We start from the raw sequence: 26,398 nt of genomic DNA on the forward strand, positions 1-26,398 counted from the left end.
TTCATTATTTGAGTAAAACTTATCAGATTCTATTTTCGTCCGATGAATTCGTACAGAAAGCTGCCCCTAACTCGAATCCATCATCTCCAATCATTTTGACAATTCTTTTGTTTTTGTTTTTTTCATTTTCCGGTAAGGGCAGCCCCGGACACTTGAAAAAAAAGTTAGTTAATTTTCAATGAGTTAACTCAGAATTAAATCGTAACTCACAACTGTGGAACTGGACCCAGGTTGCATAGTAACACCCTAATCTTCGGTACCTCGGTTCTCATGGCTTCATTATCCGGACCAGTTCTTCACGAAATGACTTCAAATTCGCGATATATATGAAGAAATTTATAGCACTGTTTGTGACCATTAAAACGCCCCCGATAAGGTTCATCAAATGTCTCATTTCATTTGGTAACTGCCTCAGTTTATCGCTAGAATAATTGATCAAGTTTCGTACCGTGTTCGGCCCGTTCAATACGAAAAAGGCGATGATTATGCAAATCAGATTGCGCACGCATCTGCGTTCCTGATCGGAAGTGTTCGCGTTTTTGAATTGGACATCTCGTCTGGCGAACTGAGTAGCGATCAAAACCGTCGAAAATATCAAGCCAATCCAAGGAATTATAGTCATCGTCGTGTAAGAATAGATTACGATTATTTGTGCTATGATTCCTAAGGCGGTATTCGTCTGGCAATTTTTCAAGTTATGTCCTATGGTTTTAACGTGGTAAGTGATGCCCCGAGCGCCTTCCGTTACGGCGTAGTAAAGAAACACGGATACGACAAGATTCCGGCGTCGCTCCCGGGTCACCAGTCTTCCGATGCGCAAAGGAACCACTACAGCCATACTGCGTTCTACGGCAAAACACAACAGAATCCACGAAGAGTTTTTGATTCCGAAATTGATGAGCACCATTCCCAGTTTGCACGTGACTTCATTAACGGCGTAGAACACGTAACGGCCGTGCGCATCGCCGGCGACGATATGAATTTTTTCCAGTGACTTTAACGAAAAAGTGACGACAAAAATCGAATCGGAGAAAGCAAGCGGTACCAGATACTGGAAGGTGCACGCGTCTATCGTGCGACGCAGCCGGTACAGGACGACTATGGACAGTATACCTCCCGTAACACCGGTCACCATCCAGAAATAGATGTAAATATTGAACGTGTACCAAACTGCGTTCTGCCACGTTTCAGATAGAAACGCGTGACGCGCCTCGGTTTCATCGGTCGAGTTTGTATCAGTTTTAACTGTCATCTTCCTGAAGTTTATGCCATTCCGGTGTACGTAATTATATCGCTTATAGGGATATTTTGAAAGCCTTTCTGGTCGGTCCATTAGCACCTTCTGAAACCGAATCCATTTGCTAATAAAACAACGTTGCAGGTAAGGATGCATTAAAATCCTCGCTAATGCGTCAATAAATCTAGAAATAGTTATAATATATGCATCTATTTATAGATGCATCTATTTATAGAATATAAGGTATTTTAGCGAATATTATTCGCATTTATGTTACGAAGATATTGAATTCCATTTGAACTACACCATCTCTTCTACGTAAATCATCTATAGAATAATCAGTTACCTGGGACTATAACTTTCAAGAACTCGTCCCATCCCGAAAAGCGCGATCGTATCTTAAGAGGCGACATGAGCCTTGCCTCAAACCCAGCAGAAAACATGGCCGTCATATCCTATCAATTCATGGGGTATTTATTCATTAGAAATAACGACTCCGATTTCTAGGAAATATATTTGTTGTTCAGTTTGACGATGTACGGATGATGATCAGTCTAACATCGTAGTTGAATTCGTGTAATTTTTTGTCGAAAGTTTATCACGCAAAATAGATTACTTCAGATTGTGAATCATTTAAGTTTGTTGAAACGATTAAGGGCACGTGACTTATCCGCCTCACGAATCTACCCAAGAACCACGAAAGTTCTAATTGAAGAAGGATTTCATATTTTCTAGATTTTACCGTCATGGACATTCGACCAGCCCGGCAAATCATATTGTCTAGATTTCATGCTCCAAACGTTGATTTCTTTTTAAATATTTTGATAGATTGGTAATTTACATTAGCGCTAAGTTGTTTTTTAGATCTTTGAATAATTTAGACAGTCCGCGCAAAAACCTCAGTGTCACATTTTTTATGTTTATTTTGTAGGAATTATTCTGGTTTCTCACATAACCTATTTGTCCTATCGTTTTCAATGGTTTTGATAAGTTTTTTGTTTTTGTTTCGATAGTTTTTTTTTCATTCTCCGTTAAGGGCAGCTCCGGACACTTTATTCATTTGGGATTCACAAATGGTCACATGTGTGAAAAGTACGTAGCACTGAAATCCCTCTTTCTCAGCCAACAGGCTCGTGTCCAGGTCCCAGTTCCACGGTTGTGAGTTAGAGTTAAAATTAGTTCATTTTCAATGCGTTAACTCAGGGTCAAAATCTTATCTCAGGATCCAGTTCCACAGTTCTGAGTTAGTGTTAACTCAGAGTTAAAGTGAGTTAATTTTCAATGAGTTAACTCTGAGTCAAATCTTAACTCACAACTGTGGAACTGGTCCCAGGTTGCATTATAGTAACGCCCTAATCGCCCTAAGGTACCTCGGTTCTTATGGCTTCATTATCCGGACCAGTTCTTCACGAAATGACTTTAAATTCACGATATATATGAAGAAATTTATAGCGCTGTTTGTGACCATTAAGACGCCCCCGATAAGGTTCATCAAATGGCTAATTTCATTTGGTAAATGCCTCAGTTTATCGCTAGAATAGTTGACAAGGTTTAGTACCGTGTTCGGCCCGTTAAATATGAAAAAGCCGATGATTATGCTAATTAGATTGCGCACGCATCTGCGTTCCTGATCGGAAGTGTTCGCGTTTTTGAATTGGACATCTCGTCTGGCGAATTGAGTAGCGATCAAAACCGTCGAAAATATCAAACCAATCCAAGGAATTATAGTCATCGTCATGTAAGAATAGATTGCGATTATTTGTGCTATGATTTCTGAGGCGGTGTTTGTTTGGCAATTTTTCAAGTTATGTCCTATGGTTTTAACGTGTTAATTGACGCCCTGAGCGCCTTCCGTTACGGCATAGTAAAGAAACACGGATACGACAAGATTCCGGCGTCGCTCCCGGGTCACCAGTCTTCCGATGCGCAAAGGAACCACTACAGCCATACTGCGTTCTACAGCAAAACACAACAGAATCCACGAAGAGTTTTTGATTCCGAAATTGATGAGCACCATTCCCAGTTTGCACGTGACTTCATTAACGGCGTAGAACACGTAACGGCCGTGAGCATCGCCGGCGACGATATGAATTCGTTCCAGAGACTTTAACGAAAAAGTGACGACAAAAATCGAATCGGAGAAAGCTAGCGGTACCAGATACTGGAAGGTGCACGCGTCTATCGTGCGACGCAGCCGGATCATGACGACTATGGACAGTATACCTCCCGTAACACCGGTCACCATCCAGAAATAGATGTAAATATTGAACGTGTACCAAACTGCGTTCTGCCACGTTTCGGATAGAAACGCGTGACGCGCCACGGTTTCATCGGTCGAGTTTGCACCAGTTTTAGATGTCATCTTCCTGAGGTTTAAGCCATTCCGGTGTACGTAATTATATCGCTTACAGGGATATTTTGAAAGCCTCTTTGGTCGGCCCATTAGCACCTCCTGAAACCGAATCCATTTGCTAATAAAACAACGTTGCAGGTAAGGATGCATTAAAATCCTCGCTAATGCGTCAATAAATCTAGAAATAGTTATAATGTATGCATCTATTTATAGAATATAAGGTATTTTAGCGAATATTATTCGCTTTTAGGTTTGGAAGATATTGAATTCCATTTGAACTACACCATCTCTTCTACGTAAATCATCTATAGAATAATCAGTTACCTGGGACTTTAACTTTCAAGAACTCGTCCCATCCCGAAAAGCGCGATCGTATCTTAAGAGGCGACATGAGCCTTGCCTCAAACCCAGCAGAAAACATGGCCGTCATATCCTATCAATTCATGGAGTATTTATTCATTAGAAATAACGACTCCGATTTCTAGGAAAGATGTTGTTCAGTTTGACGATGTACTGATGATGATAAGTCTAACATCGTAGTTGAATTCGTGTAATTTTTTGTCGAAAGTTTATCACGCAAAATAGATTACTTCAGATTGTGAATCATTTAAGTTTGTTGAAACGATTAAGGGCACGTGACTTGTCCGCCTCACAAATCTACCCAAGAACCACGAAAGTTCTAATATAAGAAGGATTTCATATTTTCTAGATTTTACCGTCATGGACATTCGATCAGCCCGGCAAATCATATTGTCTAGATTTCATGCTCCAAACGTTGATTTCTTTTCAAATATTTTGATAGATTGGTAATTTTGATTAATGCTAAGCTGTTTTTTAGATCTTCGAATAATTTAGACAGTCCGTGTAAAAACCTCAGTGTCACATTTTTATGTGTATTTTGTAGAATTTATTCTGGTTTCTCACATAACCTATTTGTCCTATCGTTTTCAATGGTTTTGATAAGTTTTTTGTTTTTGTTTCGATAGTTTTTTTTCATTCTCCGTTAAGGGCAGCTCCGGACACTTAATTCATTTGGAATTCACAAATGGTCACATGTGTGAAAAGTACGTAGCACTGAAATACCTCTTTCCCAGCCAACAGGCAGGTTTCTAGGTCCCAGTTCCACGGTTGTGAGTTAGAGTTAACTTTGAGTTAAAATTAGTTCATTTTCAATGCGTTAACTCAGGGTCAAAATCTTATCTCAGGATCCAGTTCCACAGTTCTGAGTTAGTGTTAACTCAGAGTTAAAGTGAGTTAATTTGCAATGAGTTAACTCAGAGTCAAATCTTAACTCACAACTGTGGAACTGGTCCCAGGTTGCATTATAGTAACGCCCTAATCGCCCTAAGGTACCTCGGTTCTTATGGCTTCATTATCCGGACCAGTTCTTCACGAAACGACTTCAAATTCACGATATATATGAAGAAATTTATAGCGCTGTTTGTGACCATTAAGACGCCCCCGATAAGGTTCATCAAATGGCTTATTTCATTTGGTAAATGCCTCAGTTTATCGCTAGAATAGTTGACAAGGTTTAGTACCGTGTTCGGCCCGTTAAATACGAAAAAGCCGATGATTATGCTAATTAGATTGCGCACGCATCTGCGTTCCTGATCGGAAGTGTTCGCGTTTTTGAATTGGACATCTCGTCTGGCGAATTGAGTAGCGATCAAAACCGTCGAAAATATCAAACCAATCCAAGGAATTATAGTCATCGTCATGTAAGAATAGATTGCGATTATTTGTGCTATGATTTCTGAGGCGGTATTCGTCTGGCAATTTTTCAAGTTATGTCCTATGGTTTTAACGTGGTAATTGACGCCCTGAGCGCCTTCCGTTACGGCATAGTAAAGAAACACGGATACGACAAGATTCCGGCGTCGCTCCCGGGTCACCAGTCTTCCGATGCGCAAAGGAACCACTACAGCCATACTGCGTTCTACAGCAAAACACAACAGAATCCACGAAGAGTTTTTGATTCCGAAATTGATGAGCACCATTCCCAGTTTGCACGTGACTTCATTAACGGCGTAGAACACGTAACGGCCGTGCGCATCGCCGGCCACGATATGAATTCGTTCCAGAGATTTTAACGAAAAAGTGACGACAAAAATCGAATCGGAGAAAGCTAGCGGTACCAGATACTGGAAGGTGCACGCGTCTATCGTGCGACGCAGCCGGTACAGGACGACTATGGACAGTATACCTCCCGTAACACCGGTCACCATCCAGAAATAGATGTAAATATTGAACGTGTACCAAACTGCGTTCTGCCACGTTTCAGATAGAAACGCGTGACGCGCCACGGTTTCATCGGTCGAGTTTGTACCAGTTTTAACTGTCATCTTCCTGAGGCTTATGCTACGAACGTAATTATCGCTTACAGAGATATTTTGAAAGCCACTTTGGTCGGTCCATTAGCACCTCTTAAATCCGAATCCATTTGCCAATAAAACAACGTTGCGGTTGAGGGATGCATTAAAATCCTCGCTAATGCGTCGATAAATCTAGAAATAGTTATAATGTATGCATCTCTTCATAGAATATAAGGTATTTTAGCGAAATTGATTTGCTTTTAGGTTTGAAAGATATTGAATTCCATTTGAACTACACCATCTCTCTAAACCATGTATTACAATAATCAGTTTCCAGGGACTAACGAACTTGTCACATCGCCAAAAGTGCTATAATATTCATAAGAGGCGAAGGGTTTATGAGCCAGGCACCAAACCCAGCAGAATACATAGCCGTCGTATCTTATCAATTCATGGTGTATTCATATTTGTTCTTTAGATTGCGGATGTAGTGATGATGATAAGCTTAAAATCGTAGTTGAATTCGTGTATTTTCTTTTTAAGTTCATCGCCCAAAATCGAGCACTTGAAATTGTGAATCATTTTTGTTCGTTGAAACGATTTAGGGCGCTCAAAAATATGACTTCTCTGCCTCACAAGTCCCCCAAGAACCACGGAAGTTCTAATCGAAGGATTTTATATTTTACCCTGCATTTTACCATACACAAAGCGCTAAGCTGTTTCTCAGATCTTCGAAACATTCGGACAATTCGGGAAAAGACCTATTGTTTTGTTATTAATATTTATTTCGTAGAAATTGTGCTGGTTTCTCACACACAACTTATTCAAACCTATCCGTCCTGATAAGTAGGTTCTTAGAACATTTCTTTTGCATTTCATGAACAGATGATGGAATGCGCCCTCTAGTGAGAATGTCTTCGCAGCTCAACAGCGATGTACCGAATAACAGGTAAACATGGATATTTTGGGAGGTGAGCGTGGTCTGTTGACAACCACTAAAAAGATAAACCACCAAAATTAGATTCATTCCACATTGAATTAGTTTGTTAATTTGTAAATATTTCGAAAAATCTCGAAGAAGAATAATCATCAATTTCCTCTTGTCATCATTTGTTTATTCTAAATTTTGCTTGTTTTAATCTTCCATTGGTTCTGCTAATATATCAACACGTCCATTCACTAATCATATTGTTATTGACATCAGCCAAGACTGAAGGTAACAGTACCATCATCCCGATTACGATATATACCCAGCCTCTTTTTGTGGAGAACTTGAAAAAAAGAGAGGTTTCGAATAAACTCGTTCTTGCATATGCATTTCCCTGCGTAAGCGTCTTTTTCATTTTCCGCCGATTGAAAAAATCATGAAATTAGAAAATCGAAAATTCTCTTTCTTGAATTCCGAATTTTGTATTTCTACGACTGGTCGCGATTCGATTGCGAGTTCGCGGTAATGAAAGAGTTGGTAGCTTTAATCGTACGCGCAAATGCGAATGTATTCCGGATTACACGTTCTTTCTGCGATAAAACTCGACAACCAATCCACCCGGCTTTCAATCGTGTCGAGTACAGAACAGTGCGGATAGGGAAATGAACCGTGGTCTTCCTGTTCGTAAACAACTCGAACATCGGTATATAACGGTCGCGTAGTTCAATATAACATTAAAAGGAAATTATAATTTTACGCGTTATTTATTACGAGTACTTGCCCTTTCCTACGGTTTTTGCTAATATGCTCTGAATTTGGATTTGATCTCGCCAGAGATTTTTCTATACGACCCCCGGCACTGCGGTATTGCATTTAGCCGCGGACGTCCGCCATCTTTGTTTCTGGCGGTTCTAGCAGCGTGTTTAGGTAACCAAACGGGCTAATAATGCCTTGAGTGGCGCTCAGCGGGTTGAGAAAAATACTCATTGTATTAGTAGGATAAAGGAACAACGATAAATCCGCTAATGAAACATCGAGACCCCCGAAAATATTCAAAAAGGCCAACATCTTGTTAGATATCTAAATAGTTTATGTCAATCGTTTCAGCATCAGCGAAGGCGAAAGCGAAACTTCAGACGACGAAAATCTAAACCACGAAATGATGCTCCATCGACGAATGACCACAATGCAAACACCATATACAACCTACAGCGCTCTGGCGCATGCCCGGATGGACAGCAACGTGTAAGTGGCCAATCTCTCGTCGCCATTTACAGTCAAAGGGTTATTTGACGCATTATTGAAAAAATTCAGAGCTAAGTGATGACAGCACCGGTAATTTTTACCCACGATTTAAAGACGCCAATGTTACAAGTCATATACAGCAAGGACACAAGAGCGTGGGCGATTTCAACTAAATTCGTACCCTTCCCCCTGTTATAATACAACCTTTCATCAATGGTCATCAATCTTTTTTTCAAATGGTTTTATTTGAAGTTTTAGTTTAAATGGGGAGAAGGGTTTGGGGGGGGGGGGGTACTACTAGTTTTACAATACTAGTCAACATTTAGAGTTGAGTATCAATTCAATTACTTCGAACCGGATTTCTAAACTCACCATCCGAATTTTACTAAACGAGCCTTGGAAGAAGGATAAAACATTCACGTTCTTACTCGTGTTTTTAGCATAGTTTTTCTTCGATGAAATGTGTGATGTTCAAACGAAATAAATTTACCAAAAGAGGACCCGGTGGACCCTCACTTGCCACAAGTGGAATTTGTGCCACTTCAACGTCTCGTTCCTCGATTTTATGATAATTTTGATTTCGACTCTAAGTTCAGAGCGTTATTCTAGTATTTCACTGCCTTTACTCGCGATACCGGTAATAATACCTTATATGTATCTAGAAATTTGCATATGTAAATTTCAGCGGACCACTATCAGCCAATCAGCGATACGGAAACGGCGTGACGTCGATACCGAACGTAAGCCGATTGGTCGGGCTGGACCCAATCATGGGCAAGAGTTTGGGCGCCGCGCAGAATAAAAATAAGAAGGACGCGAAGTTCAAACCAGTGGTAAATTTTCAGAACAGAAACAAACACCTTATTCCTCGTTGAAAAGGGGTTAAACAGAATGTCTTCTTAGATTGCTTTCGATCCCCGCCTCAAAACAAGCCAACAAGCACATTGGATCAAAATGTGGCGAACTAGACCCAGCTTAATCCAGATCAGTTGAATCTTTTACGATATCATTTATGATTTGCTTGGTGGACGTAATGTACATAATGATATACTGATCGAATGAGAAGGAATAGAATCTTTCGAACGGATTTGATCATTGAAAATTACAAAAACAGGGCCATGATGGTGCTACATGATTCAAAAATTCGGCTTGAAGAACCTTGATCTAGTTATTTGCCATGACGTCCTCGGAACAGAATCATAATTTGTTAACTGACTAGTTATCAGCCTCCGGAATCTGACAGTGGGACCAAATCTCAAAAGTTGATCTCAGTTAGCTTGAGCCTGCTATTTATTGATAACACAAATTAATAATGATGCTATAATTGATAACGCACGTGATTCTAATTCCGGCAGTTACTGTGGTGTTGTCCGCCTCTTGTGGAAAACTCGAAGGTAGTAATAACGCACGTACTTACTAAACAAAGAAATAATATCGCTTTGAATAGCTCGAATATTACGTACCTTAAGAAAACCCGCCATTTGATACAATAGCAGACATTACATATAATCTTACATATAATCTCTTCTGGCTAGAGGCTTTCAGATAATCACTGAGCTCTCTCTCGCATTTTCTTTTCTAAGACTCAAGACGCACCGACGAGGGAACAATACGAAACTAATTCCAACTGCGGGCCCGGTCCCGATGGATCCGGTTCGGCGTCCGTATTCAGCTACCTGCAGTCCGTATCCGCAAACGAACCGGTGGTTCTGAAGCGAGAGGATACTGAATTTTTCATGATCAATAATCGCCTAGGAAACCAAAACTTGACCGCCGATCCGTCGATCAAAGATGAATCGGAGGTGACATCTGTAAGTGGGCGTGGTTTGTCGTGTATTTTTTGGATCTTTGCCAATTTTTTTTTTCTTATAACCGTTTTTTTTTCAAATCTAATCAATGAAAGTAGGCCCTTACCCTGTTTCCTCTTTCCTTTTCCCCTTGTTCCAATAGCGAACAAGAATCGCGCTAGAATGGAAAGGTTTTTTTTTCAGTTTGTCAAAATAGATACTACAATTTCTTATCGTAGATTGTTGATTCTGATAAGAAAACCTACTACCGCACAATTGTCACCAGCAACTGCGGCCCTTCAACTGGCGAATCGATCGCCCAGTTGGCCTAGATGATGTCATCTTATTGTAGGGCTGTGTGCAACACATACATGCCTATTCGATCCTCATTGCTTATAACGGTATCCCCGCTTACCGCAGTAGGCTAGTATTCAGCTTCTCGTCAATTACAGTGAAACCTCGTTAATATGAGAACGACGTCGATCTTTTACAAATCTCGCTGTGTAACGACAGTTTTCTCTCGCTCCGGGTACTCGTGTCAACGAGGTTCCACTGTAATACGGCTCATATTTACACAACAGAAGCTTTTTCTCAACTTATCTATATATTACTAGGCTTCCTATTGTGACTGGATGCTATGACCGTATATAGGCCCTATCCTTCCGACTATTTATTAGATACGCGCTGGTTTCTGAACGAGCCAAACGTCGATTTCAGTGAACACCAGCCGGAAAAGACGTCCCTCATGACCTGATTTCGTTCATAGATATTCATACGTGCTTTTTTCTTCATTTTCTTTGCAGTCGGCCAAAGACGTTCGCTCCTTGATTAAGGTCCCCCGTCTGAAGCGCGATAGAAAAAGTGTCGGAGCCATCAGCGATTCGTAGCAGACTCTGATGTGACTGGCTCGCTCCGGTAGCAGACTCTCTGATGTGACAACTACTGGCTCGCTCCGGTAGTGGACTCTCTGCTGTGACAACTACTGGCTCGCTCCGGTAGCTGACTCTCTGATGTGGCAACTACTGGTGCGCTCCGGGAGCCGGCTCTGATTTGACAACTACTGGCTCGCTCCGGTAGTGGACTCTCTGATGTGACAACTACTGGCTCGCTCCGGTAGAGGACTCTCTGATTCGACAACTACTGGCTCGCTCCGGTGCAGTGGACTCTCTGATGTGACAACTACTGGCTCGCTCCGGTAGCGGGCTCTGATGTGACAACTACTGGCTCGCTCCGGTAGCGGGCTCTGATGTGACAACTACTGGCTCGCTCCGGTAGCCGGCTCTGATGTGACAACTACTTGCTCGCTCCGGTAGCGTCTCTGATGTGACAACTACTGGCGCGCTCCGGTAGCGTCTCTGATGTGACAACTACTGGCTCGCTCCGGTAGAGGACTCTCTGATTTGACAACTACTGGCTCGCTCCGGTAGTGGACTCTCTGATGTGACAACTACTGGCTCGCTCCGGTAGCGGGCTCTGATGTGACAACTACTGGCTCGCTCCGGTAGCGGGCTCTGATGTGACAACTACTGGCTCGCTCCGGTAGCCGGCTCTGATGTGACAACTACTGGCTCGCTCCGGTAGCGTCTCTGATGTGACAACTACTGGCGCGCTCCGGTAGCGTCTCTGATGTGACAACTTCTGGTTCGCTCCGGTAGCACACTCATTTGCATAATATATTCATAGGATTAAATGTATATATTCATACGATTTCTGTTTTTTTTCATGAACTTAAATCGCATTTGTTTTAAAATGCTAATTTGATATCATGAAATCTATTCTTTAAAATGTCATTTAATGTCATTTTCTGAACCTGGTGAACGGGAGGTGGTGATACCATGCTTACGTATTAGTTCGGTTGTTGTTATGTGAGGATTGAATCCATACAATAGTTGCCTGACGGTATAGCTGTTGTAAAACTGGGCCGTAGGAACGAATCGTGAGGGGCAGAGACCTACAGTAAAATGAAGAATCGAAGCCATTGAAGAAATGTTTGAAGCCCCGATTCCCCCACGTGTAGAAAAGTTTGAAAAATCCTTGGTGAAATTGTGTAATTCTAGCAAGCGGTGACCGGAGAGGGATATCAGGAATATTGACCATTTATTGACCACGTCCTTGATTAGAAAACATACCTTTCCCATTCTAAAATTCATTGTCAGTTTTAGTCTTATAACTACGGAGATCTGCACACGTATATGTATAGAAAAAGTTTACGTCTATCATTCTTTTCAACGAATTCTCATCCTCCCCCGGCAGGGATTCGAACCTGATGGCATCGAAATTGCCACGGCACGAAACCCTGCCATAATCGACCGTGTGCGCAATACATGCGCAGTTCAGATGATGTGATTTTTAGCCAATCAGAAATCACGTTTTATTTTAGCCCGGGTTTTCCCATTTATAGTTCTTCCTTGAAATTTGCCTCAACGATTATACAACGAGCAATCTGATTGGTGCCGCCAGTTTTCGTTCGGAAAGCTGCGCATGTACCTGCGCACCCGGTCTACTGATGCAGGGGTTCGTGCCGTGGCTGAGTGTAGCGATGCCATCAGGTTCGAGTCCCTGCAGAGGGAGGATGCGAATTCTTCGACTACGTAGAACCACGTCATCATATAAGTCTTCTCTTTCCGTTTCGTGGTAAAAATACAGATTACAGATCAGAGCATATTAATAGAAGCTAAAGTTTATGTACAAACTGCATAAAATGAAGGTTGAAATCTATCAAAAACCCACACGAACTGTTGAAAAGTTGGAAACTGTAACTTTATATCGCTATGCATGAATACGACCATAACGGATATTTTTACGCTAGGGTATCATATGAGTAAATGAGAAAAGGGGCAGGCCATGTAATTAATTATGCAAAACCGTAGTAATAAATTATGTTAATGTGTCAAAAAGTACCCTCCCCGTCCCTACGGCTCTGCCTATTTTACATGCACGTATACAGCAATTCAAACATAATGGTTTAAGGCCCTTTCGTGAAGCGGGAGCCAAAATATGTAGCAACGTTAGTTTTTATATTCAATTTTTAGAAGTATATTCAAGTTCATAAATAAATTATGTGGCGGAATAAACGTATCTGCAATGTTTATTTGTTATCCTCAACCTCAAACCTACAACAGCCGTACGCGCAAGTCTTTCGATACACATTTGCATCGAAGATTAGATCGATTTTCCTTTGCACTGAAAACTCGCAGACCCTTCAGAAACCGGTCGCAAATGGTGGTAATTGTGTACGTGTATGTGAATAGTGAATAAATCTGTTAACAATAACGATAGCTCTTTCTGAACTTCCGCAACTGAACCTATTTTCCAAACCTCTCAACTCAAACCTAATAACGAATGCAGCTGGAACCCTTACAAAGACTAGAATGCTTAAGTTCGTTGATCGCAAATAGTAATTTATGTATATATGAATAAATCTGTAAAAATACTGATCGTTCTGAACTTCCGCAACTGAACCGATTTCTCAAACCCCTCGACTCAAAACTAATTACGAATGCAGCTGGACTCTTACAAAGAGGAAATAAAAACTCACCGCAACGTGAAAAGAAACTTATGTCGGTTATCGATACGAAAAATGTCGATAATTGCTTCTATAAAAATATAGTTTATTCCGCGTAAATGGTCAAATCGTCCGCAACTTCTTCTACCGAGCTCAACGATGTCGTCGATTTTAGGCGCCTTGGTTTTCGTCAGTCTCTGCGCCTCAACCTACCAGGTAAGTTATCCGCGATCAGAATCGCAACTTTTACTAGAATCGTTAATAATCACATCGGAAATGTTTCGGAGGAAAATGTGCTGAATACACGAAAGAAAGAATATTTCCACCAAAAGTATTGGAAGTCATACTACCAACGGAATTGCCGGCTAGTCCAGTATCTAGCCATTGTTCGTCAGGGTAACCCGTACGTCGTGCGGTATTCAGACTACAATCTTGGCATGAACAGCATCTGACAGTAAAAAAGGCTTTCAGTCTATCAGTAAATGGCGGCATCACCAGTAGCGTACTGAAAAACTTTAAATATTACTGGTAATTTATGAAATTATTTAAGTCAAACACGGTGCTGGTCGATTTGAGGTCCTCGGCAATCGGTTCAATTTCGATTCTCGACTGATATTCTAGTGGGATCCTGATGGTGCGCAAAAACTTTGGAAGGATTCAACGATCGAGTACTTGGCTACCGATTTCTGTGAGTCACATTATTTATTTAAAAAATTTTTTTACAAAAAAACGCCGGTATTTCTGAGTAGATTTCCTGCATACTGATTCCATAAATTAAATTCGTAGAATTCATTCAGTTGAAGTTATAGTTTACATGTTTCCGTCATGTTCTTATACCTATGGAAAAGGGAAATCATTTCAAAGCCTTGTATTCTAATGGAAATTAGAACGTCGGTAATCGTGATCTCATTTAATCGTTGTAATGCAAAATAAAAGGATCGTCATTTAGTAGCCGATATTAGGTTACACCAAAACCTGGGACACGGTTAACCGGAATCCGGCGTGCTAAAAATGCCACAGGTAAAAATACCAGTAGGATATATTTTCTACACACACTTAGGCAAACCTGGATGAAATTAAAAAGTGAATCCATAATTTATAGAAAAGTCAGGCACATGGAAGAAGTGGATTAACATTGGACGCATGATATTACTATTCGCCCTAGATGGTCATTAGATACAAACTTTTTTTTGAATACCGTTGGATTGAAAAAAAATTGATGGAAAGTTTAGATATGATATATACATTTCTAGATCGAAGAAATTTTTGAATGATTTATTCCCTCTCAAATAGCAAGACAAGACCCCCTTTTCGCATTAGGGTGCCCTTCGTGATTACTTTAGTGCACTTGCGATTACTTTTGTGCCCTCCCTGCCATACCCTGGTCCCCCTTGCAGAAATCCTGGCTCCTGGCCAAATATCAAATCAACATCTAAGTGAATAGTTTACGATCGAAGATTGAGACGAGGTAGTTTGTTGTATGGGGATATAGTGCAAATTTCCTTGAGGCATTTTTACATCTGGTACTTAAACACCCTTGGCATTTTCAATACCGGCGTTATTACCAGTGGCATTTTACCCCTGGTGCCGTTACAGGATCCTTTCTTAACGTGGCCGAATCAGCCACCATTGATTCGGACCACATCTATAGTATAACACTTCAATATCCACCGATCTTTTATTTAACATTTTTAACTTAAAACAATATTCTAAGTACAACTGTATGTCGAACTCTCCGTATTGTCATACGCTCAATAGGTTTGGGTTACCCTAGGCTTTGAAATCACCAGCTAAATTCACAATTTCGTTCAATCACCGAATACGGTTTTTGTTTCTCAATCTTTTCAATAAACCTGTCTACAGCTGCAGAAGAATTAAAGAATCTGACGGAACGTTTGCGAACTTTCTCCAAATTGATCGGAGCGAATTGTCTTAAATTCATTCCGCAAAATGAGAATCCTGAACTCCGAACGAACGGAGGGAAATCCATCGACTTTAGAAGAAGGTTAGTATACTTTAATCTGCTAGTCTGCGTAATACTATCGATGCGCCATCCTCCCTCTGCAGGCACTCGAACCTGATGGCATCGCTACACTCAGCCACGGCACGAACCCCTGCATCAGTAGACCGGGTGCGCAGGTACATGCGCAGCTTTCCGAACGAAAACTGGCGGCACCAATCAGATTGCTCGTTGTATAATCGTTGAGGCAAATTTCAAGGAAGAACTATAAATGGGAAAATCCGGGCTAAAATAAAACGGGATTTCTGATTGGCTAAAAATCACATCATCTGAACTGCGCATGTATCTGCGCACACGGTCGATTATGGCAGGGTTTCGTGCCGTGGCAATCTCGATGCCATCAGGTTCGAATCCCTGCCGGGGGAGGATGTCGATGCGCTTCCACGGTTGTGTGGGCTTACTTTGATAATTCTGGGTCCAGCGGTTTCGCATTCATTTTTACTTAACTTGATTTCGAGTGCCGTTAAACAGAAGCGTGGGCTTAACTTGATTCTTAAACCAGTTCCAAAGTTGGTAATTGATTTCTATTTTCTTGTAGTGGTGCAGGTTAATCTAGGTCGTTTAAAAACCAAAATAAATGTTTGGATATCTTTGGCATATTTTCTGTTCTAGCGGAGGCTGTAGGTCATTCTACAGCGGGATGCAGGGCAAGGGTACCTATAGGAGAGTTTACCTGGCCGAAACCAACCCGAGATATGGAAAGTGCAATTTATTCACGAACCAGGGCAAATTCAATGTCGCCATGGCAACAAGACTCGGTTTGATGAGACAGACGAATCGGCCAATCAGAGACGCGTTTCTTAAGATGGCTTTTAAGAAACCATTATGTAAGTCCATTTATATCCCAAGGTGGTGCCAATAACTCTAAGTCTGTACGATACATATCTAAATAGAACGCTCTTTGGCAGTTGTATATAAAACAATATCACTCCTCACCAGGAAGATATGATTGATACACAATTTCATATACATGGGCCATAAGGGCATTTATCACCTTTTCCTTGGTAAACAGAGTTTATTAGAATACTAGCGCAGTGTGTTTGTTTATTTGTTCGTAGGCAAACATAGTTTATTAGAATACTAGCGCAGTGTGTTTGTTTATTTGTTCGTAGATAAACAGAGTTTATTCGAATACTAGCGCAGTGTGTTTATTTGTTCCTTGGTAAACAGAGTTTATTAGAATACTAGCGCAGTGTGTTTGTTTATTTGTTCGTAGGTAAACATAGTTTATTAGAATACTAGCGCAGTGTGTTTGTTTATTTGTTCGTAGGTAAACATAGTTTATTAGAATACTAGCGCACTGTGTGTTTGTTTATTTGTTCGTAGGTAAACAGAGTTTATTCGAATACTAGCGCAGTGTGTTTGTTTATTTGTTCGTAGGTAAACAGAGTTTATTAGAATACTAGCGCAGTGTGTTTGTTTATTTGTTCCTTGGTAAACAGAGTTTATTAGAATACTAGCGCAGTGTGTTTGTTTATTTGTTCCTTGGTAAACAGAGTTTATTAGAATACTAGCGCAGTGTGTTTGTTTATTTGTTCCTTGGTAAACAGAGTTTATTCGAATACTAGCGCAGTGTGTTTGTTTATTTGTTCCTTGGTAAACAGAGTTTATTAGAATACTAGCGCAGTGTGTTTGTTTATTTGTTCGTAGGTAAACAGAGTTTATTAGAATACTAGCACAGTGTGTTTGTTTATTTGTTCCTTGGTAAACAGAGTTTATTAGAATACTAGCGCAGTGTGTTTGTTTATTTGTTCCTTGGTAAACAGAGTTTATTAGAATACTAGCGCAGTGTGTTTGTTTATTTGTTCCTTGGTAAACAGAGTTTATTAGAATACTAGCGCAGTGTGTTTATTTATTTGTTCGTAGGTGAAGGCGATTTGAGAATCAATAAGAAAATGGAAGACGACTCGGCCTTTTTCGAAACGCCTTTCAATATTCTGTCGCACAAACGAGCTGCTATGAACGAAGCTCGACTTCAACCGAGTGTCATCGAAATCGTGAATAAAAAACTACAGGCTCTAACCGGGAGTGGTAATATCGAAGAGCTGTACAAAAAGAAGGCGAACGACCTGAGTTACTTCGACGTTTCTAACCTTCGAAGCGCGTACTGTACGCCTAAACCCGACTGGAAAAGTAAGTGTTTTGAAAATATATTGGCTGCTAGTGTTGCTTGAACACGTATCAACTAACCGTGCGTAAAAGCCATTTGTTTACTCGTGGAACATTGTAAATAGTACACCACACCGTTTCTACGAGCGATACCTGCTACGATTGGTCTCCGTAAGGGCCGCAACTTATACGTTGAGATAACTTCAATTTGTTCCAAAATATAAACCATATCATCCTCCCACGTCAGGGATTGGTCTCCGTAAGGGCCGCAACTTATGCGTTGAGATAACTTCAATTTGTTCCAAAATATAAACCATATCATCCTCCCACGTCAGGGATTGGTCTCCGTAAGGGCCGCAACTTATACGTTGAGATAACTTCAATTTGTTCCAAAATATAAACCATATCATCCTCCCACGTCAGGGATTCGAACCTGATGGCACCGAGGCTCGCCACACGGAACGAAACCCTGCCACACTCGTCCGTAAGTCGAGTACACAACCCATTCAAAATACTGACCCGCGCAGCTAATAGACCCAAAATCGCCCAATATTATTTTTTTTGGTCATTTTACAGAAAGACCGGGCGTCGAAGACCACATGGCTTGCGTAGTGAAAAGATGTCATCCTCTGACTTCGCCCAGATTCGACTATACGCAGTGGGTTGCTTTTTAATACCACGTTGAATGCACCGATACTACTTTGTTACTTCACTGTGGACCCAAGAACACTCGCGTCTCCGTAATTCTCAAATCAGAAATAAATACGATGGCAATACATGAGTTCCGCATTCGTTTCCTAGCGCAAGCGTCATTTACTACTGTTTCGGTCGTGCAGACAGGATGGATAGGTTTTACTGGCTCCATGTGCCTTTGATAGTAGTTTTCTATTTCTACTCGTGATAAACGACCAATCGGGATCAGTGGTGGAGCGTTTTATACGAAAAACGATATGATTCGGTCGATCGAGTTTGATATCAGTTAAAGGCTAAACAAAAATGATACCTTGTTTCTCCGCAGCGGCCGGGTCATTTTTGTAAAATATGATAAAATTTATAAACAGTTCGTTTCTATAGCGGCCGGGTCTGTTATGGTGAAATTGATCACGATTTAAAAAAAAGTAATGTATAGGGTAGATAGGCGGCCGGCCGGGTCAACATTTAAGCTCAGCAGAGCGGAGAAACAAGGTATCAATTTTTTTTTGGCCTAAGTATATATAATAATACTACTGATATTTGAGACATAGTGCAACTAATCGACCGACCATAACTGAAACCGAATAAGGAAAGACATTGTGTCCTCTGTGTGACGTGCACTGCGGTTGGCACTCAGCGAGATGAGGGCAATGATAGATGATAGTCCCGTGCTTCATGACGACATGCCGTATTAGCCTCACCTCCGCGCAAAACAAACAGCAATTTCATAAACTCAACAAACGATAAATTTTCGCCGGAAAATTCGAATTAATAGAGCATATGCGAACATGAATATTTCTCATTTTTATGATGAAGATTTCTAATTGATTTCACAGAATAACAGCATAAAACAAACATTCATTTTCGTCGATATAGTTATCGGTTAAAGATCGGAATTTCGATGAAATAATTCTCTTTAAAATTCAGAAGCCTTCTAAAAACTATGTACGAAAATGTAATGAATTTTGCGTGTATTTTTCATTATTTCAATCTATGTACACGTGACATCGGGAGAGGCGGGCAATGTTATAGCCCCTACTCCGAGAATGACTTCAAAAAATTGTTGGGATCCTTTGATCGCCCAAAAAGCAAGTCATTGTGAGAGTGAAAACCTTGAGAGTGAATTCATCTATAGAATGTGAGACATATTTGCAAAATTTGCGTCTCACAAATCGAATCGTTCGGCAGCCGTTGAATAGATTTGCATCCCGCGGTATTGATGCCATTTACGGCATGATGACATGAATCCCTCACGCTATTTGCAATGAACCATTTTATACAGTTGCTAGCCGCCATTTTGTTAGGGTACTGTTGTCCTGCTTTTTTTTATATTTTTCAATTTTTTTTGCGATGTATCATTCATCATAATTCATAATGTTCACGAATGGATTTGGACATTTAAACCGCGTACTGAATCTCTAGTTTTCAGTTAACCGGCAGTCAAACGTTCGATCTTTCATTCCTAAAGAACAAATGATCTCCATCTCGGATCTCCGTCGTTGCGAATTCTTACGAAAGATACATCCATAAACGATGAATTAATTGAAGATGGACGCGCGCTGGGGTAGGTTTGACGTGATCCTTCTCGGTGTAGGCTGCGGTCATCCGACACAATGGCCAAATAAGTCACTTTGATGGAATGCGTGTCGGCGTACTATATACACTTGCGTCTCGGTTTTTTGTTTCACAAATCCCAATCGAGGCGTCCTTTTATGATGCCAGACATTGATGAATATCGAATAAAGAATATTATGTAGATTCGCTGCTGTTATTGATTTCGGTGACCGCATTTTCCTGAAACAATCTGCGCTGTCTGTTTGACCGGCGGAACAATTTAAATATCGCCGCTCTGTATTCCGGTAATTTCCATGCGTAAATACACGGATTTATCGCCGAGTTGATCACGCTCAGCGGCAACGTCAGCCGTTTGGCGTTCGAATGGACGACGACGGTCGGCTGTGACGTCACCATTTCGTCGTAAATCGTAATCGAGCAAAGTGGTAGCCAGCACACCGCAAATAATCCCACCAACAAACACATGTTCTTCGTAAGATGTATCTCCTTTTCGAACGCGGCGAATAGTCGTTTCGGGCGCGTGGTTTTTGATTTATTATCGCCCGTTTGTCCAGCGTTAGCCGGCGGCGTCGTCTTGCCTTGATCGTCGGTGACCGGAAGATCCGGCATTTCCACGAATTGCGTCGATTTCCAATCGCGGATTTTTTGCCAAGCGACCGTCGCGATCCAGCCGTAGCAAACCGCCTGCACGATCACCCCTAGTATCGGCTGGAACGCGATCACCAGTAAATGTTCCCTGATCAGAAAATCGTGCGCGTAGCATTTCCGCTGTGGCGAAAATACGTTCCAGAAAATCGCCGGAATCGTCTGCAACAACGACGTCAGCCACGTGACCGACGTGATCGCCAAACAGCGCTTGCGCGTCATGATCAGGTGATAGTGTAACGGATCGTAGATACAAACCACTCGGTCGCACACGATACACAACAAACAAAACACCGAATTCAACATTGAAATCAGCATCAACAATATTCGAAAGACGCATAGATTTTTCACGTATAACAATTCGGGTCGGGCTAAAGTCGCTATCTCCATCGCTAGGGAAAGACCGATTCCTAAATCAGCCACGGCCAGGCTAAAACTGAAATAATTCGCCGGCCGAACTTTCAAAATTTCGTATTTCAAAGCGCACACGATAACGATGAAATTGCCGCTTAACGTTATCACCATGGTTATGCCGTTGAGTACGATACATAGTATGTCGATGACGTTGAGGCCGGTAACGCCTGAAAGTTGGTCCCGCGTAACGGAAGAGTTGAATCCGGCAGCCATTACGGCATTAACCGTGTGTTGATCCCGGCGGTATCTATCTCACACTGTTTGAATTACACTGTCGTCCGATATTCCGTCTATGTTTGTTGATAAACACACGCGACAAGCTTTCTACATTTCACGTAGTTTCATGTTTCGATTTGCCTCTAGTAAGCTTCTTGCTACGAAAACGACACGCGGAGCATTCCCTGAAATAAAGAAAACTTCATATTCAAGATCGACCCTTTTCATAAGAAAGTGTTCCTTTTTACGGCTTAAAAGTGCTCTTTGTTTCTTGAAATAGCGCGGTCCCTCAAAAAGCTTGGCACGGACCTGAGCCCAATTTCACAAAAAAAGTTGAACTCAAATTTTTGTTGTAATTGCTAATAGTTCCTTCATGTATTCAATGAGGACAAAAATTTCAAACCTAATAACCATAGAAGCGATAACACCAAAAACCTCATTTAAGTAAATACAGTTTATTAACATGAACGTTTTCGGGATCATGTCCCCTCATCGGGTGAAATACAAAGTGAATCTATGGTTATTCGGATACTTGAACTTCAATTTCAAACCTAACCGCTTTAGGCTTAAACTTTTTTTGCGAAACTGGGCCCTGAGAACCTGCGTATAAATGTCATAGGATTTATAAAAACAGCCGTTCTTCATATTAGATTTAAATTTTAAAAGTAATGGTATCAGTTCATCATAAGGTCCACTTACCGTGTTGCGCGCAGAGTCTTATACTTATCAAATCCGATAGATGGTCCACAGACGTCGTTCGGGTGCTGGAATTACATCGATCAATCAAATCGGATATTTGGAGAATCGTCCGCGCTCGCTCCGGTTTGAACGTCGGTCGTCTGACGCCGCGTGTTTCAGAAACCGGTGGTCAAACGTAACCGGACGTCGGGGAATGAATCCGAGATCCGGCGAAAGAAGCCATAATTACTTAATGTAGCGTATAAGTTCAGCGATCCACGTCAATGCGATTCCTACTGGCAGGAACTTGAAAACGATCCAGAGCTTGTTTCGGGTTAGATCTATCGCTCGTAAATAGTTCCACGGGGACTCGCGGCTCACCGGACAATCTGTGAAGCTATGAGGTATAAAAGTCGAAGCATTTTTGCTGAAAATTAACCAACAATAGTTTCTACGAGTGGATTATAAGTTTAAGTAAGTGCGTCTCGAATGCAAACTTCTCATATAGACCGCTACAAATAAGGCAACCATTTAAAAACGATTAAGATTGAATGTCCTGACATGAAGAGAATTTGTTTAAAGTTAATAGGATTTCTATATAAGGTGTTACGGTTGGTCACCACTTTGAACGTGACGGAATTCAAATTTCTGACCTACATTGACCCGCAACAGACGAACATTGACCCGCTACGAACACTTAACCAGGATTCATTAAGTGTTAAGATTATAGTTTTTGAGGGGATGCGTGCTACGTCATCAAGCTATTGGGGTTAGACTGGTTGCCGGTCAATTCAATTCAATTATTGATATATCCAAATCTTAATTATTGATCCTTGATATTAGATGTGTATATCATTTAATATCATCTTTTTTATCGTCGACAATATTAAGCAATTTGTGTGTTGTTTTTCAAGGCGTCGATTGAACTTTGAATGAAGTTTTCTTGTTATCAATTACCACGCAGCCCTTGCCGCAAACGTCATAAGAATGGCCATTCGAACGCCGGTGTCAGTTATCTGGCATTTGGACAGCCGATGTCTAGATCATTCTAAAAATTCCACTAACTTTGACAAGGGTTTTCTGAGGATATTTCGCAAAATGAAATTGTAGAAAAAATAATGTTCTTTTCGTTATCTTCGGGTATCTTATAGCGCATTTCAATTTCAAACTCACTCGCAGGATTTCATATTCAGTTCATAGCTGCCACCTTATTGTCAGCGGTATATCGCTGAATCGCGACCACGATTTAGTTCAGTGGTTCACTCCTATAGTACACACAGTATACGGAGCGCCGTGAACTGGACACTCTCGTGACTGGGTGAACCGGTGCCCTAGACATTTCTAGTATAGCTATTAAATGCACCGCTCCATTGGCCACATATACGGAACATACTAAACCTAGGAGTACAGACTCTCGGTGGTTGTACGGCTGTCGGAGTTGTTACAGTAGGATACATTTAGTATTTGTAAGTTGAAATCATATCTCACCAGTTAAAGTTGCACAAGTCGCGCATTCATCAATGAATTGTCCAATTGTTATTTAAATGTGCCTTAAAAAAGCTGAATTTCTTTGATCATAGACACAGTAAATGCTAGGTGTACTGGACTGGATTAAGCCGAACTGGCTCCTCCTAAATTCCTCGCATAATCTATTGGTTTTGCTTAAATTGCGGATATAGAACGTGGTTCTCGGGGTCACTCGGTGGCCCAACTTGTTTTCAATCATCCAGTTGAAATTAAAGTTTTTATTTCCTTTTCAGATGACGCCTGTTCGCGCAATTCCTCGGCACCTGATCGCTGCCAGTATTTGCTGAATAAACCAAAAAATCAGACAGAAGACTCGACGTCATCTTCCGAAATCGTCCACGAAGCTCCACGCGTCACACGAATCGCGGTTAGTAGATATTCCAACTCTCTCCCGAATGACAAACGTCGATTAGTTCGGATTTAAGCGGAAATGCATTCAACCGTTTGTTAAAAAATTCTGGATATTATATCAAACTTCAATAGGTGTTAAGTATAATTTGATATCCGATTGCTTTTTCAGGGAATAATCTTCTCGTTCAGAATCTGATCGCTTACAACTATACGTGGCGACTACATCGGCAAATACAATTTCCAGATTCGAGACCTTTCTCGCTTCATCGGGACCTGATTGCATCAAATGTGAGCTGATTAAAACAACCCGGTCGCTCGGATAGATAACTCTAGCTGAGAGTGGCTGACTTTGTCTTAACTTTGAATTACATCTCGTGGAAAAAATAATCTTAAAAGCTGCTAACATAAGTCGGTGAGTACAAATTTTGAACTTTTTTGTTGTTTAGGAAACTTTGTTTAATATGTTCGGTTTATGCTTAGTTAAACAGATGGACCCTCGCTGTCGAAAACTCAAATACGCTCGACTCAAACTTAACTCGATTGTGACCAGCGATTTGTGTTTAAGTCCGAATTAACGGAGTTAAGCGATGGCGATTTGATTGATACATGTATGGCTCGAGTCCGATCCGTGCCAATTTGGCCCGGGTGATCGCGGCTTATAGTTAATGTTAGCTGCCTATAGCTGTGGTGATGTGTATATTTTACTGACCGCTGTTCAGACAAACACAGATAGGAAATACCGTAAAATTATCTGATATTTGAAATATCAATATGTCTCGATATTTTAACTACATCTTTCGAAGCTATTGATAATGAAAAAATCGTTTTTCACTATTGACTATTTAGGAATAAGGTATGATCTTCTCGTTTGACAACAACAGAAACCGCACGCGTATTTCAATCGCGGATTTCATTCAGCGCATATATTCCGCAGCCCGTGTCACTTTTCTATCCGTCGCGGAGATAGACCTCTGATAAATTCACCGCTTCAATGGCCGCGTATAACGGGACGTACTAATCCTAATCGTGTCACCTGATTCCTAGTCGTAGTGTAGTTGTACGAGCGGTCTGTAGCTGTTGGAACGCGACAACCGGAGGCCCCTCATCGCTTCCGTAGATTCCGCATACGATACAATAACGTTTATATATTCGTGTAAGTTAAAATACTACATTTAACCAGTTTAATCTTTACATTTACACGTCGCAAATTCATTTTCAGTATTGTCCGACTGTTATTTACACGTATCGTAAAAAAAGCTGGATTTCATCATTAATCACTATATACATTACTATCATATCATCATTTTCAATTACTAATATTATTACTTAATTGATTACTATCACTACATATATATTGCGGTGCGATTATTCTTGAATCGCACCAGCAAGATTCAAGAATAGGGGACTAGTGGTTAGGATTAGGGTTAGGGTTAGGTTTAGTTCCCTAATCATCATTAATTACTATATACATTACTATCATATCATCATTATCAATTACTAATATTATTACTTAATTGATTACTATCACTACATATATATTGCTATAGTCCCCTATTCTTGAATCTTACCATGCTCGATACACTTTCCGACTTAATCGGCTCGACGATTTTACCTAAATATATCTATGTATTAAGGCTCGGCAAAGTTCCATCTCTCGCGTCTAAGATGCATTATACCAGCAGCGGTTTCATTTCAGTTTCAGTGTTTGTTTTTTTAAATGAATTAATTTCTGACCAGTTATTTAGGTTTGAGTTTATGCGATAACTGCGAATTTAGCTGATATTCTTCTATTGTTACAATGGATGTATGATTTGAGTTCAAATTTGAAAAAGATATAATTCGGCTGTTAAATCATTCGATTTAAGGAGCGAGTCAAGTATCGCTTAAATAGTTTTTGCTTTGAATGGTAGATTACCTTACGTAAATACATAGTAATCATTTTTGAGAAATTTTAGCTGTTATGAGTGATGGATTACTGAAATATTAAAACCCTTTCGCTACGTGGTATACGGTCACCGTCGACCCGCATTTTCATAGGGAATATTCATAATACCCATGCGCCATCTATCGCAAAACCTTCGAAGTACTAACACAGTCAAACAGTCGTTTCTAAATATATTTAGCGGATCAATATTGATAAATATATTTCTCTAATTGCACGGACTATCTTGCACAAACAAAAAAGCCATAATCTTTCCATCAAAAGGAATTTTACCGTCAAATTCTCAGATAATCACCAGCACATACTGCAGGACAGAAAAGCAGGCTTTGTTTAGCGATTGGTAGGATATCCGAAATTCGCGCACCTGTTATTAATAATTTTGATGGCCACCACCCGGGGCCCGGTTTCGCGAACGTGAATTAAGCCTCTATTTCGGGTTAGTTTGCTTTTTTTCGAATCGAAAGTTTTAGGTTAATTTTCGATGCCCGCTTCACAAACGCGAATCAACTTTAATTTGAAATCCATCGGAGCGGGATTAAATCGGCTAATTCGAAATGGGGCTACTGCACGACTGGAACAACTACGAAACTCAAGTTGGTCGACGATACCAATTATAATGAAGATATCTATTTTATTAGACCTAGGACTTTTTAGACTTTATTGATAATATAATTGAAGAAAACAACATTCAAAGAAAATGCGAAATGATCAAATTCAATTTCTCCGTACGACCAAAAGCTCCTACGATACTTAGGATTTAGGCGTTTATGAATGAAACTTTGTTCATGTTAGGACTACTGCATTATGGGAAGCTAATTCGGAAATAACTTCGGAGATAATTCCAATTAGTGAATTTTT

At 40.7% G+C, this 26,398-nt stretch overlaps 3 protein-coding genes and 1 long non-coding RNA gene across 8 annotated transcripts in view; 3 read left to right on the forward strand and 1 right to left on the reverse strand.

The window, feature by feature from the left end:
• The window catches only part of LOC141909731 (uncharacterized), a 41,243-nt gene extending 28,383 nt beyond the window's left edge, over window positions 1-12,860 (forward strand). For 4 of the 5 annotated variants that reach the window (XM_074800324.1, XM_074800325.1, XM_074800326.1 and 1 more), the window contains 5 exons: window positions 6,791-6,854; window positions 7,941-8,078; window positions 8,764-8,911; window positions 9,662-9,889; window positions 10,669-12,860. In XM_074800324.1, coding sequence (XP_074656425.1) covers window positions 6,791-6,854; window positions 7,941-8,078; window positions 8,764-8,911; window positions 9,662-9,889; window positions 10,669-10,752 — 662 coding nt within the window. In that variant the 3' untranslated portion in view covers window positions 10,753-12,860. The remainder of the gene's footprint in view (window positions 1-6,790; window positions 6,855-7,940; window positions 8,079-8,763; window positions 8,912-9,661; window positions 9,890-10,668) is intronic. The other variant, XM_074800328.1, reaches the window with a different exon arrangement.
• A 666-nt stretch (window positions 12,861-13,526) lies between these two features.
• On the forward strand, window positions 13,527-15,263 carry LOC141910226 (uncharacterized). Its single transcript, XR_012619875.1, has 3 exons — window positions 13,527-13,586; window positions 13,992-14,058; window positions 15,234-15,263. It is a non-coding gene; the product is annotated as an uncharacterized LOC141910226 (long non-coding RNA).
• Window positions 15,264-16,115: 852 nt separating this feature from the next.
• Window positions 16,116-18,173, forward strand: LOC141910003 (uncharacterized). The gene is made up of 3 exons (XM_074800693.1): window positions 16,116-16,217; window positions 17,257-17,523; window positions 18,076-18,173. The coding sequence occupies exons 1-3, from the start codon at window positions 16,133-16,135 to the stop codon at window positions 18,171-18,173; spliced, it is 450 nt and encodes a 149-aa protein (XP_074656794.1). The 5' UTR covers window positions 16,116-16,132.
• Window positions 18,174-19,941: 1,768 nt separating this feature from the next.
• On the reverse strand, window positions 19,942-21,039 carry LOC141910004 (adenosine receptor A2b-like). The gene has a single exon (XM_074800694.1). The coding sequence runs from the start codon at window positions 21,037-21,039 to the stop codon at window positions 19,942-19,944; it is 1,098 nt and encodes a 365-aa protein (XP_074656795.1).
• Window positions 21,040-26,398: the final 5,359 nt, after the last annotated feature.

This window comes from Tubulanus polymorphus, chromosome 8 (genome assembly GCF_964204645.1).
Source record: "Tubulanus polymorphus chromosome 8, tnTubPoly1.2, whole genome shotgun sequence".
Lineage (NCBI taxonomy): Eukaryota > Metazoa > Nemertea > Palaeonemertea > Tubulaniformes > Tubulanidae > Tubulanus > Tubulanus polymorphus.